Source organism: Dendrobates tinctorius, unplaced genomic scaffold (assembly GCF_039654945.1).
Source record: "Dendrobates tinctorius isolate UK_male_01 unplaced genomic scaffold, ASM3965494v1 ptg000003l, whole genome shotgun sequence".
NCBI lineage: Eukaryota > Metazoa > Chordata > Amphibia > Anura > Dendrobatidae > Dendrobates > Dendrobates tinctorius.
The window spans coordinates 48,604,491-48,621,524 of NW_027361671.1; the positions used below are offsets into that span (position 1 = coordinate 48,604,491).

Sequence of the window (17,034 nt, forward strand, 5' to 3'; positions counted from 1 at the left end):
CATCTACGGCTCTGGTTTTGTTAGTGTTAAAGTGCCAAATATGAATGTTCATGATGCACTTTATACAGAATTATGGTTTGATTACATGAAGGAACTTGTAAGTGTTTTCCTGTATCTTATAATTGATGTCTTATTTGCACACTTTTAAAATTGTCTTGACTAGAAGTGCAAAATATCCATAAACTCATGGTAGCAAAAAGGAGTAAAAAACTGTATTTCTGATTATGGCATATACAAACTGAAGCATGCAAAGAAAAGCAATCTTAGAAAACATTTCTAAACCTTAATATCAAAAGCTGCAATATATCTATTCTATCACTGCAAGAATGAAAATGCTGCAAAACTGGTGACATTCTCTGTTACCGACTGCGCAAACTTTGAATGGAATGCGCCCTACAATCTCAGTTATTTAGGGTTCTTTTGGCCAAGCCCCCACCCATCATAAAGTGATGGTATTTCGCCATCACACTGTGGGAACTGTAAAACCCTTTAATGCAAAGGACAATAAGAACAATAGAGCAGAGTAGAGAAAAAATATGTAGTCTTGAATCACCACTCCAGTGTTTTTTGGGATTTTACCGCTGGAGTGGTTCTTTGGATCGAAGGCCCCTCATACTTATCTGCCATTGTCTTCCCCTTCTATCGCAGCTGCCCCATTGGTATTTGGCAGTTTGTGACCTGACAGATTGCTCTAGTGGTTCATGGAGTGAGCTGGAAAATTGCCTCTCTCCTCCCGCACTTCCTCCGAAGCTCCAAACATTGCAATGGACTTCCGGAATAAGTCTGCTTTTGGCGTTTAGCCCCAGACTCTTACTGTCCGCTACGAAAACTGAACTTTTAAGTTCGGGTTTGCTCATCTCTACTTATTGCTGATTGAAAAGAGAATAGTGAAGACAGTGCTTATCTTCAGAAGACAAATCCTTTAATGTTTTACATCTTCACTTGTACCCAAGTCTATTCTAGGACCATTCCAGGACAAATGAGAAGACATCTTGAAACTGTTAGAGCTAGCATGTTTATTGAACAAATTCTACTAAAATAGTTAAAATACACTGGGTACTTGAAGTGCATTATTAGAGATCACATTATTACAAAAGCTTGCCTTTTATCAATACACAACTGCAACCATACATATATGCCACAACTGCTTAATATCGATTAAATTGCTCTATTATATACAGCATAGCTGATATCTTCTACTCGTACAATAGTATACCCAAAACAGAGGCGAAAAAAAAATTACAAGAATATAAAAATCATAGACTAAGCATGCATTATCTAGTAACAGTCAAAAGCTAAAACAGTTCAGAGCGTAGTCTGTACTGCGGAGGAAGCGCTAAAGACTGTGTTATACCTAAGAAACAAAAAAAACTAACACAAATGTTAAGGTGGGCTTCCAGATTGTGTCTAACACAACAGCATTTCAAGAGTAGGTTACTTTATTTGTCATTGAGAGCAAGAACAAAAGTGTAAAATAAAAAAAAATAAAAATCAGTAATTTTTTTTCAATTTTGCAACATTAAAAGGAAAAGTATGCAAAATCATTAGCTGCCACTTTCCTAAAATTAATACCTGCCACAGACCCCTAGGACATTTCCAAAAACATGCCCTTTTCTCATACATACTCCTTCTTAAACAGAAAAAAAGAATATATTTCTACAACGTTAGTGAATTATTATTGCTGTATTTTTCAAATGTAGGGTCAGGGGGGCTGGGAATCTCAAGATTAGATAAATTACAGTTTTGTGATTGCTCCCACTAGATCAGCTGTATGTTGGTGCATCTACCCTGAATTGTAAAGAAGAAAAAAAATAGTGAACAAAAATAAACTTGTCTGACTTGCCCTGTTAGCAATTATTTGCCCTAGAAAAAGCCACACTGGAGACAAGAAAGAGCCAGTCCTGCCTATAGAACAACAATCAGGAAAAAATACCAACACCTTCTTAGAACAAGAAAGAAAAAAACTCCCATCAGTGTTACCTTGCCAAGGAGCATGTTTAAAAGTCCAAAATAGCACCATTCATCAGTGTCTTATGTCCTGTGGCAGCTTCTCTGTCACTTACCACAAGGAAACAATGTGTTTCAAACAACTATTTCTATACATTAAAAAGTGTACATGGATAAAATATAGAGATATACAGACAATGGACGAAAAGAAAGGAAGCGAGTATGCTACATCTAGGTGAACGTAATAAATGATATAAGGGGGACTCTCAGCCTCAGAGAGGGTAGTTAAGTGGCAATCTGCATCCTTCATTTACGCACAGAGGAGCGGGACATTAACCTACATTTCATGAAAATATGGCCCATCAATTCACTAGGGACTAACATCATCTAAGTACTTGACAACATGTGCATGACATTAAAGGGGTACTCCCATCTCCGAGATCAGATCCCAATACGTAGTAGGTGTAATAATAATAATATTAGCAAATACCTTCAATTAGAAATGTAGTATAGTTCTTCTGATAACCTGTCACTTACCTCGTGTAGGGTGCTGCAGTAGCTTAGGTATCTATGGTTACATCCACTAAGAGCTGTCTAACCGTCACTATATGAGTGGTCGTAACCATGGATATCTAAGCTACTGCAATGCCTGCACATGGGGTAAGCAGCATAGTGAATCTGAAGAACTATACTGTACTACATTTCTAACTGGAGGTATTTGCTAATATTATTACACTTACTACATATTGGGATAGGATCTTGGAGATGGGAATAGCCTTTTAAGTCTTGTCATAAGTTCTTAGGAAATTCATAGTTTACTTTCCCATCAATGTTATCTTGGCTCACAAAATGGTCGCCTCCATTGTGTGTAAATAACAGGTACAAAACTGTGACAAACCGGTACTGAAGGTATTGAAGGCTTTTAGTTACTGGCTTATTGTGAACGGAGGTTCTTGAGAAGAGGAAGACGTTGTTGTGGTAGAAACAGGCCGCAAGGCCCACCTGTACTGTGTGTAAACATGGATTCACAGTGTGAAGGGATTCACCTGATCAAGACCGTAAAAAACGAGTTATGGTACAACTCTATCTGTGGTAATTCTCGAAAGCAAGGCTCAGAGTCCCATATATTCTTACACTTGATGATATACACAGGAACAATTCCCAATATATGACATCATGAGTGTGTCGACAACCATAAACCAAATGCACTACACATGGAAGAGATACAGTTAAAAAAGGAAGAGGTAATTAATTTCAGTGAAATGATGTCCGCAACCATTTTCTGGAGTCAGGAGACTGTCTGCCCCATTGTTCTCTTTGCGGTCGACCCCTTTGGATAGATGGAGAGTCTCCTGATAATGAGAAAAAAAGAACCATTATTACTTTTACGCTCATTGTAACAGAAAATAAAATCTATTGGTGACATAGGAAGGAAGATGTCTTATAAGGATTCATGAATGATATATTAGAACATGACACAGATGACAAAGATAATTCAACATTTGGAAAGAAAGGCATGGAGGCTTCCCAGTGTATGACATATGACACTCACTACTGTCTCCTAGTCTATTTCCAGACATACAGAATAGAAAACTAATTTCTTAACCAAATAATGTGCACCATATTTTTACATTATTCAACTTTGCCTGAAAGGGATTCCTTAACCTGACTCATGATATCCGAAACACGGCGACATGAATCAGAGACTAACTCCTATTCTAACTACATCTTACTCTGAAAGGCTGCGCCATTTCTGAGAACAACACAGTTGGAAGCGCCATTGGAGACAAGATTACTAATCCAAGAGTCAGGTCCCGGCCCGCTTCTCCTCGCCGCTCAGTTAGACTGACAGGTCTCAGCATATGTATGTGTAATGTGTATAGAGAGACAGACCGGTCAGTCTAGCTGAGCGGCGGGGAGAAGTCAGCGGGAACCTGGCTATTGGATTAGTCATCTCATCCCCTGCCACACTGACAAGTCTCAGCATATGTATGTGTAAAAGAGAGACTGGTCAGTCTAGCTGAGCGGCGGGGAGAAGTCAACGGGGACCTGGCTATTGGATTAGTCATCTCATCCCCTGCCACACTGACAAGTCTCAGCATATGTATGTGTAAAAGAGAGACTGGTCAGTCTAGCTGAGCGGCGGGGAGAAGTCAACGGGGACCTGGCTATTGGATTAGTCATCTCATCCCCTGCCACACTGACAAGTCTCAGCATATGTATGTGTATAGGGAGAGACCGGTCAGTCTAGCTGAGCAGCGGGGAGAAGTCAGCGGGGCCGTGGCTCTTGGACTAGCCATCTCATCCCCTGCCGCACTGACAAATGTCAGCATATGTACCGTATGTGTAAAACAGAGACCGGTCAGTCTAGCTGAGCGGCGGGGAGAAGTCAGCGGGGACCTGGCTATTGGATTAGTCATCTCATCCCCTGCCACACTGACAAGTCTCAGCATATGTATGTGTATAGGGAGAGACCGGTCAGTCTAGCTGAGCAGCGGGGAGAAGTCAGCGGGGCCGTGGCTCTTGGACTAGTCATCTCATCCCCTGCCGCACTGACAGATGTCAGCATATGTATGTGTAAAAGAGAGACTGGTCAGTCTAGCTGAGCGGCGGGGAGAAGTCAACGGGGACCTAGCTATTGGATTAGTCATCTCATCCCCTGCCACACTGACAAGTCTCAGCATATGTATGTGTATAGGGAGAGACCGGTCAGTCTAGCTGAGCAGCGGGGAGAAGTCAGCGGGGCCATGGCTCTTGGACTGGTCATCTCATCCCCTGCCGCACTGACAGATGTCAGCATATGTACCGTAAGTGTAAAACCGAGACCGGTCAGTCTAGCTGAGTGGTGGGGAGAAGTCAACGGGGACCTGGCTATTGGATTAGTCATCTCATCCCCTGCCACACTGACAAGTCTCAGCATATGTATGTGTATAGGGAGAGACGGGTCAGTGTAGCTGAGCAGCGGGGAGAAGTCAACGAGGCCTTGGCTCTTGGACTAGTCATCTCATCCCCTGCCGCACTGACAGATGTCAGCATTTGTATGTGTATAAGAGAGACCGGTCAGTCTAGTTGAGTGGCGGGGAGAAGCCGGCAGGGACCTGGCTCCTTGACTAGGTAGAGACCTGTCAGTCTAGATGAGTGGGTGGAGAGAAGTCAGTGGGGACCTGGTTCTTGGACTAGTCATCTCATCCCCGGCCGCACTTCCAACCATGAGTAAGGACAGTCCTATGTCCAAAACCGGTCGGTTTTTGCCCTGATGTAATATTTTTGATGTGTTTGGAACCTTTCAAGCTGTACTAATAAATTGGTGACGTTAGATATCCAAATGGCTGGATACCTTCGTTTCATCACAAGCTTTTTACTTTCCATGTCGAGTATCTTCACGGCCAATCTATGGAAGCAGTGAACTTCCAGCCATGTTTTTGTCTGAAACATTGCGGCGCTGTGCAGTGAATCATAAGCGTTTAGTATACAGGAGCCAGTCTCTGATTAATGCTGGCCGTGGTTCGGGCAGAATGATAAGCTGATAAATTCCCTTTAAAAACTTGATTTCCTGATTGATTGATTTCATGTTTTAAGAATCCATGAAAATATAGTTCTAACCTTCTAGCACTCAAACCATTTGTCATTCACCACCTATCATAAATAAAAGAATTTTTAGCCATATCACACTTTGTTTCTTTGTCATTTCTTCTAGTATACATCACAATTTTTTATTTTATTAATACTTGTTTTTGGACCTCACTGATAACTTCCATAGACTTTATTAAATACTTTTCATTAAATTCTCCATAGAAGTGAGTAGTGTCTGAGCACCACTGTTCCATTCACAGAAAGGACTTTGGGACCAAAGGGGGTTCCAAACGTCAGCAATCCTACAATGATCACCTATCCTGTGGATACATGACAAATGTATTTGGTGGCAAAAGCCTCGTTACGAAAACCAATGTGTCAAATATTGTGTTGTGCAGGCCATCAGAAGGAATTGCCCAGTTCTGACAATTATCAGCCTTCAATTAGCTCCTAACGACCAGTGCTAATGGTATAAGGGCTGTCGGAGCTAACAATTGGATAGCACACTGACCGGTGGAATTGAACAGATATAAAAAATGGTACAAGGATAACAAAGCGATAGCACGTGGATGGAATACAGATGGAGAGTGTTCGTCTGTTCTGGATGAATTTCCAAACGCTCATCTGAACCCTGCCTAAATTACAGGAATAGGACGGTATCAGAGAACTAGGGATGGAGCATGCTGAAACTCAATATGACCAATCATATCGGTTTTCAATCACAGTAGATTGTGAGCCAATTCTAATCTATAAAACAGGACTAGATCAACTCCAAAAACAGCATCCAGAGCCCAGATCCATGTGGTGGCAAGTAAATAATCTTTTAACAGTTCATGTTTATAGTGATTAGAATTTGTCATCCAAATTAGACATAAGGAGTACATTAATATGTATTTCTCATTAAAAAATGATTAAATCAACAGAGCTGTCTTTCTTGTCAAAAAATAGACTTTTAGAGCACAGGGTGTTTGTCATCCAGCTCGGTTGTGCTGTAGGATGTGGGTGGCAGCAACAAAACCTCAACTGCATACAGACTGCAGTCTGGGAAAAGTTCCCAAACTATTGTGCGGGGCAGTTCCTCTCAGCTGTAAAAATATTTAGGGAGATGAAAGGTAATCGTTTTCTCAAATGTGATGGGCCATTTCCAAACTGACAGTTGTAATGTTTTCCCTATAATAAAGTAATATGCTCCTAAACACTAGAACAATAAAAATCAATTACTAATCGACATGACAATAATACAAATGTGTCCCCTTCTGATTAACGATGAGACAACTCATGTTTACACATGAAACTTTTTCCTCTTTTGAAACTCAAGAGGAAACGTGATGTTTCAGCGATTTCCACCAGCTCACTTAAAAACAGGATGTAAACACTAAGTACAAGAACACTGTCCAGCTATTAAGATGGTCAGCCTATTAAGGAAGCTGCCCACACACAGACTGATTCTTAGGCTCAGCGTAGTATAGTTCTTCTGATTCGCTGTGTCTCTTACCCCATGTGCAGGGCATTGCAGCAGCTTAGGCATCCATGGTTACAACCACCACCAGTTAACTTACTGTCACTATTCGAGTGGTCGTAACCATGGATACCGAAGCTATTACAATGCCCTGCACATGTGGTAGGTGACAAAGCGAATGTGTAAGTGGTCCTATACTGAAAAGAACATTTCAATTTATCTTCTACAGTCTTTGGGAAATTACTGAACTCATTTCAATGATGCCTTAAATATGAAAAATCCATTAGTGCACAGTTTTCAAGGACCATTGAAGTAACTGTACTTACGAGAAGAACAAAGGTAATGCTTTACTTAAAAGAGAGAAACTGCAAAATGTATGTCATCTAGAAAACATTTAGTGGATTTATATCCGTCTGACATGATGGAAAATCAAGTACCAGAATTTTTAGGCTAAGTGCACACGTACCGGAACTCTCGCGGAAATTACCGCGAGAATTCCGGAATTCCAGTCCGCGGGAAAATCGCATTTTAAATTCCCGCGATTTTCCCGCGGAAAAACTAGCATTTTGCAAGCGTATTTAGCTTGCAGAATGCTAGCGTTTTCCAAGCGATCTGTAGCATCGCTTGGAGAACTGATTGACAGGTTGGTCACACTCGTCAAACATAGTGTTTGACGAGTGTGACCAACTTTTTACTACTGAGGCCGCCTATGCGGCATCAGTAGTAAAAGATAGAATGTAAAAAAAAACAACAAAAAATAACCGGTGTTATTCTCACCCTCCGACGTCCCGCGCATCCGTTCCCAGTAATCCTTTGCGAAAATGCCCGCGATGACGTCAGTTCTCGCGGGATCGCGACGTCTCGCGGTAATTCGCGATGACGTCGCGCGAATGACCGCGAGACTTCGCGATCCCGCGAGAAGGGACGCCATCGCGAGCATTTTCGCAAAGGACTACTGGGAACGAGAGCGTGGAGAGAAGCGGGAAGGCTGCGCGGGACGTCGGAGGGTGAGAATAACAATATTTTTTATTTTAAATTCTATTTTTTACAGGGATATGGTACCCAAAGCCCGGAGGACAGTCTTCTCTCCTCCGGACCATGGGTACCATCCGCAATTGTTCTGCTTACTTTTCGAAGGGTGGGCACAGCCACATGCGGGAAGTAAGCGGAACAATGCATTCCTATGGGTGCGGGATCGCCGCGATTCCGCAAATTAATGAGCATGCTGCGGTTTTTACCGCGAAGCGATTCCGCTGCGGTAAAAACCGCAGCATTAGCACAGCATTGCGGAATCCCATAGGAATGCATGGGATGCTTATTTTTCGCGTTTTCGCGGCAAAATCGCGCGGTTAAAACCGCCGCGGAAACGCGAAAAAAACGCCACGTGTGAACGCTGCCTTACAAATCTATGGGCCAAGAAAATAATGAAGATCTAGGAGAAAATTTCCAAAGTAGTTCCTATGTGATTCAGTCAATTTCTAGCAGCCTCTTGATCCAATCCTCTGACTTTTATCATTTAGGACTATATTTTCAAGATTTGTCAAATATTAGCACAATTAAATTGTACTTTTGTGTGCTTTCACAAATTTTACATTTAAAATAAAACATTTTTTATTGATTATAATAATCTTTATTTTTTTCTTTTATATATAGCGCTAACATATTCCGCAGCGCTTTACAATTTGCACACATTATCAGCACTGTCCCCAATGGGGCTCAAAATCTAGATTCCCTATCAGTATGTTTTTGGAGTGTGGGAGGAAACCGGAGTGCCCGGAGGAAACCCACGCAAACACGGGGAGAACATTCAAACTCTCCTTGCAGATGTTGTCCTTGGTGGGATTTGAACCCAGGACTCCAGTGCTGCAGTGCTAACCACTGAGCCACCGTTATTAATATTATATAGTAGCAAACCATTCAATTTCTCTTATAAAGACTGAGTATAAAAACATACTGCATATAGTGTCTTATCTAAAGTGATGGTGGCCTCAAGTTATGACGGTATAGTTGGCACCTAAACTAACCTTGACTAGCTGCAGTTTTCAGATGAAAAGTGAGGAAGAAGATATTTTTGCAAACATTTTTGTAAAAATATAAATTTGTTCTAAAGAAAAATTATTTCAGATTAACTTCTGTTTAGTTATGTGGGTAAGCTTATATTAAGCAATCTCCTGTTAAAAGGGCTATTGGCCCAGGTTCTCCGTGTCAGCTCAGGGTCCCACCACCATATATCTGAACTTTATGGTATATCCTAGCAATATGCCAGAACACAGAATTGGAAAATCACTTAAGGACTAATAAAAAAAAAAAAGTTGACATGCAACTGTTTGGATCTTTTTTTTCCTGACACATGTCTCTGACCATCTAAATATTTAAGGGGAGACAGATAAAAGAGTGGCAGATTGTTGACAGTTAGAACATATCTATTGAAAGCAAAGATGGCGATAATCCGCTTGGTTTTCATGTTCAGGCTTTTTTTAGGACGTTTTTGAAGACCAACCAAAAGAGGACTGAAAAAAAAAAAAGAGAATTCTTAGTCTTCTCTTTACAGGTGTCTTCCGCTCATGATCCATTCCTGACTTTGCCTTCAAAACTGTATAAAACAAACCTGGATCTGAACATCCAGCCTTAATAGGAAGACATCAAGTCCAGATTAATTCAATTTACAAACAGTCTTAAGTGAGTAGAAAACAGGGCTTTACATTTAGTAATTTGCTTTCAATATCATAAACTGACAGCCTGGTTAGTAATTCGCCCAGACCACTAAATGGAAAGAAAAAAAAAGAAAAACATTCTATTTGGTTTAGTCACATTTTGAAATATCTGCCAGATAATCTTCCAGAATAACTGAGAGCCAAGATGAGTCATCCCACAACCAGACTCTTGAGAACAAAAGTTACTCAGATCTGTCACTAAAACCCTCAACAAATTCCTTTACTTCTAATCCACTATATGTATTGCTGTTCTTGTTGGGAAAACTTCTACTTCTAATGTTGCTTCAGTTATTCTAGATTCTATTCACACCTTTGCCTCCCATGATAACCCATTGTAATGAAAAGAATTTGATCCCTCCGTACTATCACCTCCCACAAAATACAAAAGACTAAGTACATCATTGCATTTATGAAGCAGGACACCAAATTTAAAAATATTTGGAATACATTTTTGAAATATAAAAATTATGTTTGAAAAAGTATGTACAGTACAGACCAAAAGTTTGGACACACCTCATTCAAAGAGTTTTCTTTATTTTCATGACTATGAAAATTGTAGATTCACTCTGAATTAACACATGTGGAAATATATAATTAACAAAAAAGTGTGAAACAACTGAAAATATGTCTTATATTCTAGGTTCTTCAAAGTAGCCACCTTTTGCTTTGATTATTGCTTTGCACACTCTTGGCATTCTCTTGATGAGCTTCAAGAGGTAGTCACCGGAAATGGTTTTCCAACAGTCTTGAAGGAGTTCCCAGAGATGCTTAGCACTTGTTGGCCGCTTTGCCTTCACTCTGCGGTCCAGCTCACCCCAAACCATCTCAATTGGGTTCAGGCCTGGTGACTGTGGAGGCCAGGTCATCTGGCGTAGCACCCCATCACTCTCCTTCTTGGTCAAATAGCCCTTACACAGCCTGGAGGTGTGTTTGGGGTCATTGTCCTGTTGAAAAATAAATGATGGTCCAACTAAACGCAAACCGGATGGAATAGCATGCCACTGCAAGAGTCCATCCGTTCACCTTTTCTGCGTCGCACAAAGACACGGTGGTTGGAACCAAAGATCTCAAATTTGGACTAATCAGACCAAAGCACAGATTTCCACTGGTCTAATGTCCATTCCTTGTGTTCTTTAGCCCAAACAAGTCTCTTCTGCTTGTTGCCTGTCCTTAGCAGTGGTTTCCTAGCAGCTATTTTACCATGAAAGCCTGCTGCACAAAGTCTCCTCTTAACAGTTGTTGTAGAGATGTGTCTGCTGCTAGAACTCTGTGTGGCATTGACCTGGTCTCTAATCTGAGCTGCTGTTAACCTGCGATTTCTGAGGCTGGTGACTCGGATGAACTTATCCTCCGCAACAGAGGTGACTCTTGGTCTTCCTTTCCTGGGGCGGTCCTCATGTGAGACAGTTTCTTTGTAGCGCTTGATGGTTTTTGCCACTGTACTTGGGGACACTTTCAAAGTTTTCCCAATTTTTCGGACTGACTAACCTTCATTTCTTAAAGTAATGATGGCCACTCGTTTTTATTTACTTAGCTGCTTTTTTCTTGCCATAATACAAATTCTAACAGTCTATTCAGTAGGACTATCAGCTGTGTATCCACCTGACTTCTGCACAACACAACTGATGATCCCAACTCCATTTATAAGGCAAGAAATCCCACTTATTAAACCTGACAGGGCACACCTGTGAAGTGAAAACCATTTCCGATGACTACCTCTTGAAGGTCATCAAGAGAATGCCAAGAGTGTGCAAAGCAGTAATCAAAGCAAAAGGTGGCTACTTTGAAGAACCTAGAATATAAGACATATTTTCAGTTGTTTCACACTTTTCACATGTTAATTCATAGTTCTGATGCCTTCAGAGTGAATCTACAATTTTCATAGTCATGAAAATAAAGAAAACTCTTTGAATGAGGTGTGTCCAAACTTTTGGTCTGTACTGTATATGTCTATGTACTGCTCATGTTCTATTCAGAAGGTGTGATCTTTTTTTTTTCCATACCGCAGCATATTCATGCAGAACCATCGGTGATGAAGAAAAAGCTAGAACCCGGCACCGGAACCGAGATGCCAGTCTCAATATACCTTGCTTAACAGCTCCTCAGGAGTCCGGTGTAACGAAGGTAATCTGGGTACATGCCTGCTATAAAGTGCAACATGAATGTCCAATGTAAAAGGAAAGACAGCACTCACCGTACCAATCGTGATTCTTTACTCAAAGTGAATTAAAACATAGAGGAGGGGAGAAGAGGTGGAGAAACTACGGCCGTTTTGCGCTGCTTGGACCCATGGAAGCTTTTGCAGTGCGAAACAACCATAGTCCTGTCATCGAATCCAACTCTTCTCCCCACCACTATGTTTTAATCCGCTTTGAATAAAGAATAACGATTGGTACGGTGAGTTCGGCCTTTCCTTTTACATTGCATATTCATGCACAGGTACAGCTAATGTATCTTCCACATTACAGTGGGTGAAATAAGTATTGAACATGTCTCCAACAGAAAATTCAATAGAAAATTTACGGAAGGAACTAGAGCCTACAGAATCTTTAGGATTTGAAGGGTGTTTGTGTGGAAGAATGGGTCAAAATCACACCTGAGCAATGCATGTGACTAGTTTCACCATACAGGAGGCGTTTTTAAGCTGTCATCATCAATAAAGTACAAAGTATTAAATAAATTTCAGTAAGCGTGTGCAATACTTTTTCCCTGTGTCATTTCTCATTATTACACATAACTAAATTAATGGACAAGAAACGGGACTCAGGTATTCTAAGGGTACGTTCCCACAGTCAGTAATCTGCAGCACTTTGGACGCAGCACATGTCCGCTCCATCCAAAGTGCTTCCGACTTTTGAACGCAGGTGATTCCGCATGTGTTCACTGAATCATGCGGAATCACTGCATCCAATACATTGTACAGGTGATATTTATCTTGCGAAGACTCGCGTCTCCTCAAGATAAATTGACATGCTGCGGATTGGAAAGAAGTGCCGCATGTCCATCTCTGCGACTGTTTCTGGATGCATAGAGGATATGGGATTTCTTGAGATCCCATCCACTATGCTGTAACATCTGAAAGCTGCAGGTTGGATGCTACGTATGTACATAGCGTCCTATCCGCAGCGTTTATTGACCGTGGAAACGCACCCTAACTCTCCGCTGCAATAAACTGCAGATATACAATCAAGCTACCTCGAGAAATCTTCCATCCATCAGTTTGGTTTCACTTGGGTCTTCGGTGCCAAAGATTGCTATATGTGGATGGTACACCTGCAATGACAATTACCTTACATAAGTACCAGTGTCAATTGATGGAATGACAAAACATTTCTACTGAAGGAATTGGTGACCACACATATGTACATTAAAATATAAATAATGTAAAAATGAAAAGAGGACCTGTTACACCAGGTTAAAAGTTTCTGTTTTTCTCTAATTTTGTTTCTAATCCTCCCCTGATTATACATTTTCTGGTTTTGTTTTTTTTTCAATGGACCACATAGTTCTTGATATGCGAGTCCTTTTCTTTAGTGCACTAATCTGCATAATTACCCTGTGAGTGAAAATTAGCATACCAGGCTAAAACCGCCCCATCCCACCCTAGACAATCCTGTGAGCACTGCCTCGTTGATAAAGAAACAGCAAAAGAGCAAAAAGGTTAACCCGTCCAGGCCTCCAGACAAATGCAGTGGACCCATATAATTAAGATGGCAACACAGGTGCAAGAATACAGATAAAACAACCGCTCACAGCCTACCAATACATGGAGGGGGCGGTTGCCTGGTATGTTAATGCACAATAAAAAACTTGCATGCGGCGCTGTTCATACTATGGCCATGCACAGCATCCAGGCCAGCCTAGTAGTGGCACCCTTCTATTAGCTCAGGCGGACTGGCCCAGCGCTATCAAAATGCATGCCATGTGAACAGACACCACAGTTTACAAGACCAAATGGGCCCAACTGCACCATGAATAAAAAGTGCAAAAAACACATTAAAAAATGTGGAGTATTAGCTGATATTTTGGCCAAAATACGTGAGCCCGTAACCTGCACCAAAGGTCTCCACGTTTACGGGTACCTAACACTAAAGCCTAACACTGAAACAGCACAGAAAGAGGACTTAAAAATCCTCCAATAACAGAAACAGCAAAAGAGCAAAAAGTTTTACCCGTCCAGGCCTCCAGACAAATGCACTTTGTCTGGAGGCCTGGACGGGTTAACCATTTTGCTCTTTTGCTGTTTCTATTATTGGAGGATTTTTAAGTCCTCTTTCTGTGCTGTTTCAGCACTCATTGATAAAGACCAAAAATTCCCACAATTAACTTAAAGGGAATCTCTAAACAGGTTTTTGCTACCTCATCTGATAGCAGCATAATGTAGGAAACGAGACCCCGAGTCCAACGATGTATCACTTAGTATACTGGGTGCAGCCGTTCTGACACAATCAGAGCTTTTAGGCTCAGTATGTACAATGTCTATAGATCGTGAGCTGCGTATCACAGAAGGCAAGTCAGATGAGCAGGCTCACACTTCCGTGTCTGAGCAATGATAAGCTACTGGTGCTATAACAATCACTGCAAGTAAACAAATCCATGGAGCTTGATAAGAGAGGCACCGCTGAAATCTGTGTTTTAACCAGGGCTGAGGAGTCAGTAAGCCAAACCTCCAACTCTCACTCCTCAATTTCCCTTACTCCACAACACCGACTCCACAGCCTTGCCTCACTACTGAGCCTGTACAGTCATGGCCAAAAGTTTTGAGAATGACACAAATATTATATTTTCACATGATCTGCTGCCCTCTGGTTTTTATGTGTGTTTGTCAGATGTTTTTATCACATACAGAAATATAATTGCAATCATATTATGAGTAGCAAAAGGTTATATTGACAGTTAGAATGAGTTAATGCAGCAAGTCAATATTTGCAATGTTGACCCTTCTTCTTCAGGACCTCAGCAGTTCTCCCTTATTTTGTCTGAATTTGAAGGTTTTTGTTTGTCCACCCGTCTCTTGATGATTGACCACAAGTTCTCAATGGGATTAAGATCTGGGGAGTTTCCAGGCCATGGTCCCAAAATCTCTATGTTTTGTTCCCTGAGCCATTTAATTATCACCTTTGCTTTATGGCAAGGTGCTCCATCATGTTGAAAAAGGCATTGTTGATCGCCAAACTGCTCTTGGACGGTTGGGAGAAGTTGCTCTTGGAGGACATTCTGGTACCATTCTTTATTCATGGCTTTGTTTTTAGGCAAGACTGAGAGAGAGCCCATTCCCTTGGCTGAGAAGCAACCCCACACATGAATGGTTTCAGGATGCTTGACAGTTGGCATGAAACACGACTGGTGGTAGCGCTCACCTGGTCTTCTCCGAATAAGCCGTTTTCCAGATGTCCCAAACAATCGAAAAGGGGATTCATCAGAGAAAATGACTTTACCCCAGTCCTCAGCAGTCCACTCCCTGTACCTCTTGCAGAATATCAGTCTGTCCATGATGTTTTTCCTGGAGAGAAGTGGCTTCTTTGCTGCCCTCCTTGAGACCAGGCCTTGCTCCAAGAGTCTCCGCCTCACAGCGCGTGCAGATGCACTCACACCTGCCTGCTGCCATTCCTGAGCAAGCTCTGTACTGCTGGTAGCCCGATCCCGCAGCTGAAAAACTTTTAAGAGACGGTCCTGGCGCTTGCTGGTCTTTCTTGGGCGCCCTGGAGCCTTTTTGGCAACAAGGGAACCTCTCTCCTTGAAGTTCTTGATGATGCGATAGATTGTTGACTGAGGTGCAATCTTTCTAGCTGCGATACTCTTCCCTGTTAGGCCATTTTTGTGCAGTGCAATGATGACTGCACGTGTTTCTTTAGAGATAACCATGGTTAACAATAGAGAAACAATGATGAGTGGTGTCATTCTTACTTAATCATGACAGATTGATCTCCAGCCCTGTCCTCATCAACACTCACACCTGTGTTAATGGAGCAATCACTGAAACGATGTTAGCTGGTCCTTTTAAGGCAGGGGTGCAATGATGTTGAAATGTGTTTTGGGGGATAAAGTTCATTTTCTAGGCAAATATTGACTTTGCAAGTAATTGCTGTTAAGCTGATCACTCTTTATAACATTCAGGAGTATATGCAAATTGCCATTAGAAAAAATGAAGCAGTAGACTTTGTAAAAATTAATATTTGTGTCATTCTCAAAACTTTTGGCCATGACTGTACATAAAGTGCAGCACAGATTCATCTCATCTGCTAGTCCACAGCACTGCTCACTACTGAGCCTGTACATAAAGTGCAGCACAGATTCATCTCATCTACTACTCCACAGTACTGCTCACTACTGAGCCTATAAAGTGCAGTGCTTCTGACACAATCAGAATGTCATCCGCTCAATGCCGACTTTTATATCCCATTGACTTGCAAACTCCGACTTTTTTTGCCCTAGTCGGACCAGTTTCATCTGAAACAAATTTTGTTTCATGAAGCCCGATCCGACCAAAGTCGCTTAACTCTAGTCACAAGTTCTCTTTCCGGGCTCCCTCTGGTGGTTACAGGAGGTAATGGAGCTGATCTAATTAACAGAGGCATGCCACCTGATAATGAGGAGGACGATTGGACATCTGGAGTTTTTGACTGGATTTAAGACAGCCGACTACCTCTATCCCTGCTGGTGATTTTTTCCTGCCTCCTGAGGTCTTAGCTTACAGTTGAGTCCCTGCATGCTCAAGCTAAGTGTTCTTTTGCAATTGTTCACATTTGATTTTGTCTATTCAGTTTTGTGTGGTCAGCCAGCCCCGGCTGGGGCTATGCCGAATTTCCATCCTTATGTTACTGCTTGTGCCAGTTTGTTTTTGTCCCTTATTAGATTGGCCTCTTTTTGCTCTGCTTTCAGAATATGCCAGAGTGCTGATATAGTGGCGAGTGACTTCAGTGTTTTTCTATCAGACGTGTTGGACATTTTTTGCAGGGTTTTTTGCGTGCTTGCAGACAGTGTCTTTCCTTTCCTGTCTAGTTAGTGTGGGCCCCATCGTTTGCTCAGCCTATTTTCCTACCTGCGTTTGTGTTTTCATCTTGTCTCACCGACAATATATGTTTGGGGGCTATCTATTCCTTTGGGGTCTGCTCTGGGGCAGTTTAGATTTCCCCTTTCTTGCTTTAGGCTTGTTTAGTTCTCCGGCTGTGTCAAGGCATCTAGAATCATCGTAGATACGCTGCACGGCTACTGCTAGTTGTGTGGATAGGATCAGGGGTCTGCAATCCGCTTAGTTACCAACCTCTCTGGTTTTCTGTGGCTTAGCTTGGTCTTGCTTTCCTCCTCGGTGACCCAATCATAACAGAATCACCAGCCTAA

The 17,034-nt window shown here is 41.8% G+C and overlaps 1 protein-coding gene across 2 annotated transcripts in view; it reads right to left on the reverse strand.

Moving 5' to 3' along the window:
• Nucleotides 1-996: 996 nt before the first annotated feature.
• Nucleotides 997-17,034, reverse strand: part of NREP (neuronal regeneration related protein) — a 41,346-nt gene continuing 25,308 nt past the window's right edge. For both annotated transcript variants that reach the window (XR_012220945.1, XM_073550299.1), the window contains exons 3-4: nucleotides 12,889-12,966; nucleotides 997-3,299 (exon numbers count right to left, since the gene is read on the reverse strand). Coding sequence is in view for 1 of the 2 variants with exons in the window: in XM_073550299.1 (XP_073406400.1) it covers nucleotides 3,177-3,299; nucleotides 12,889-12,966 (201 nt within the window). In the remaining variant the exon portion in view is untranslated. The remainder of the gene's footprint in view (nucleotides 3,300-12,888; nucleotides 12,967-17,034) is intronic.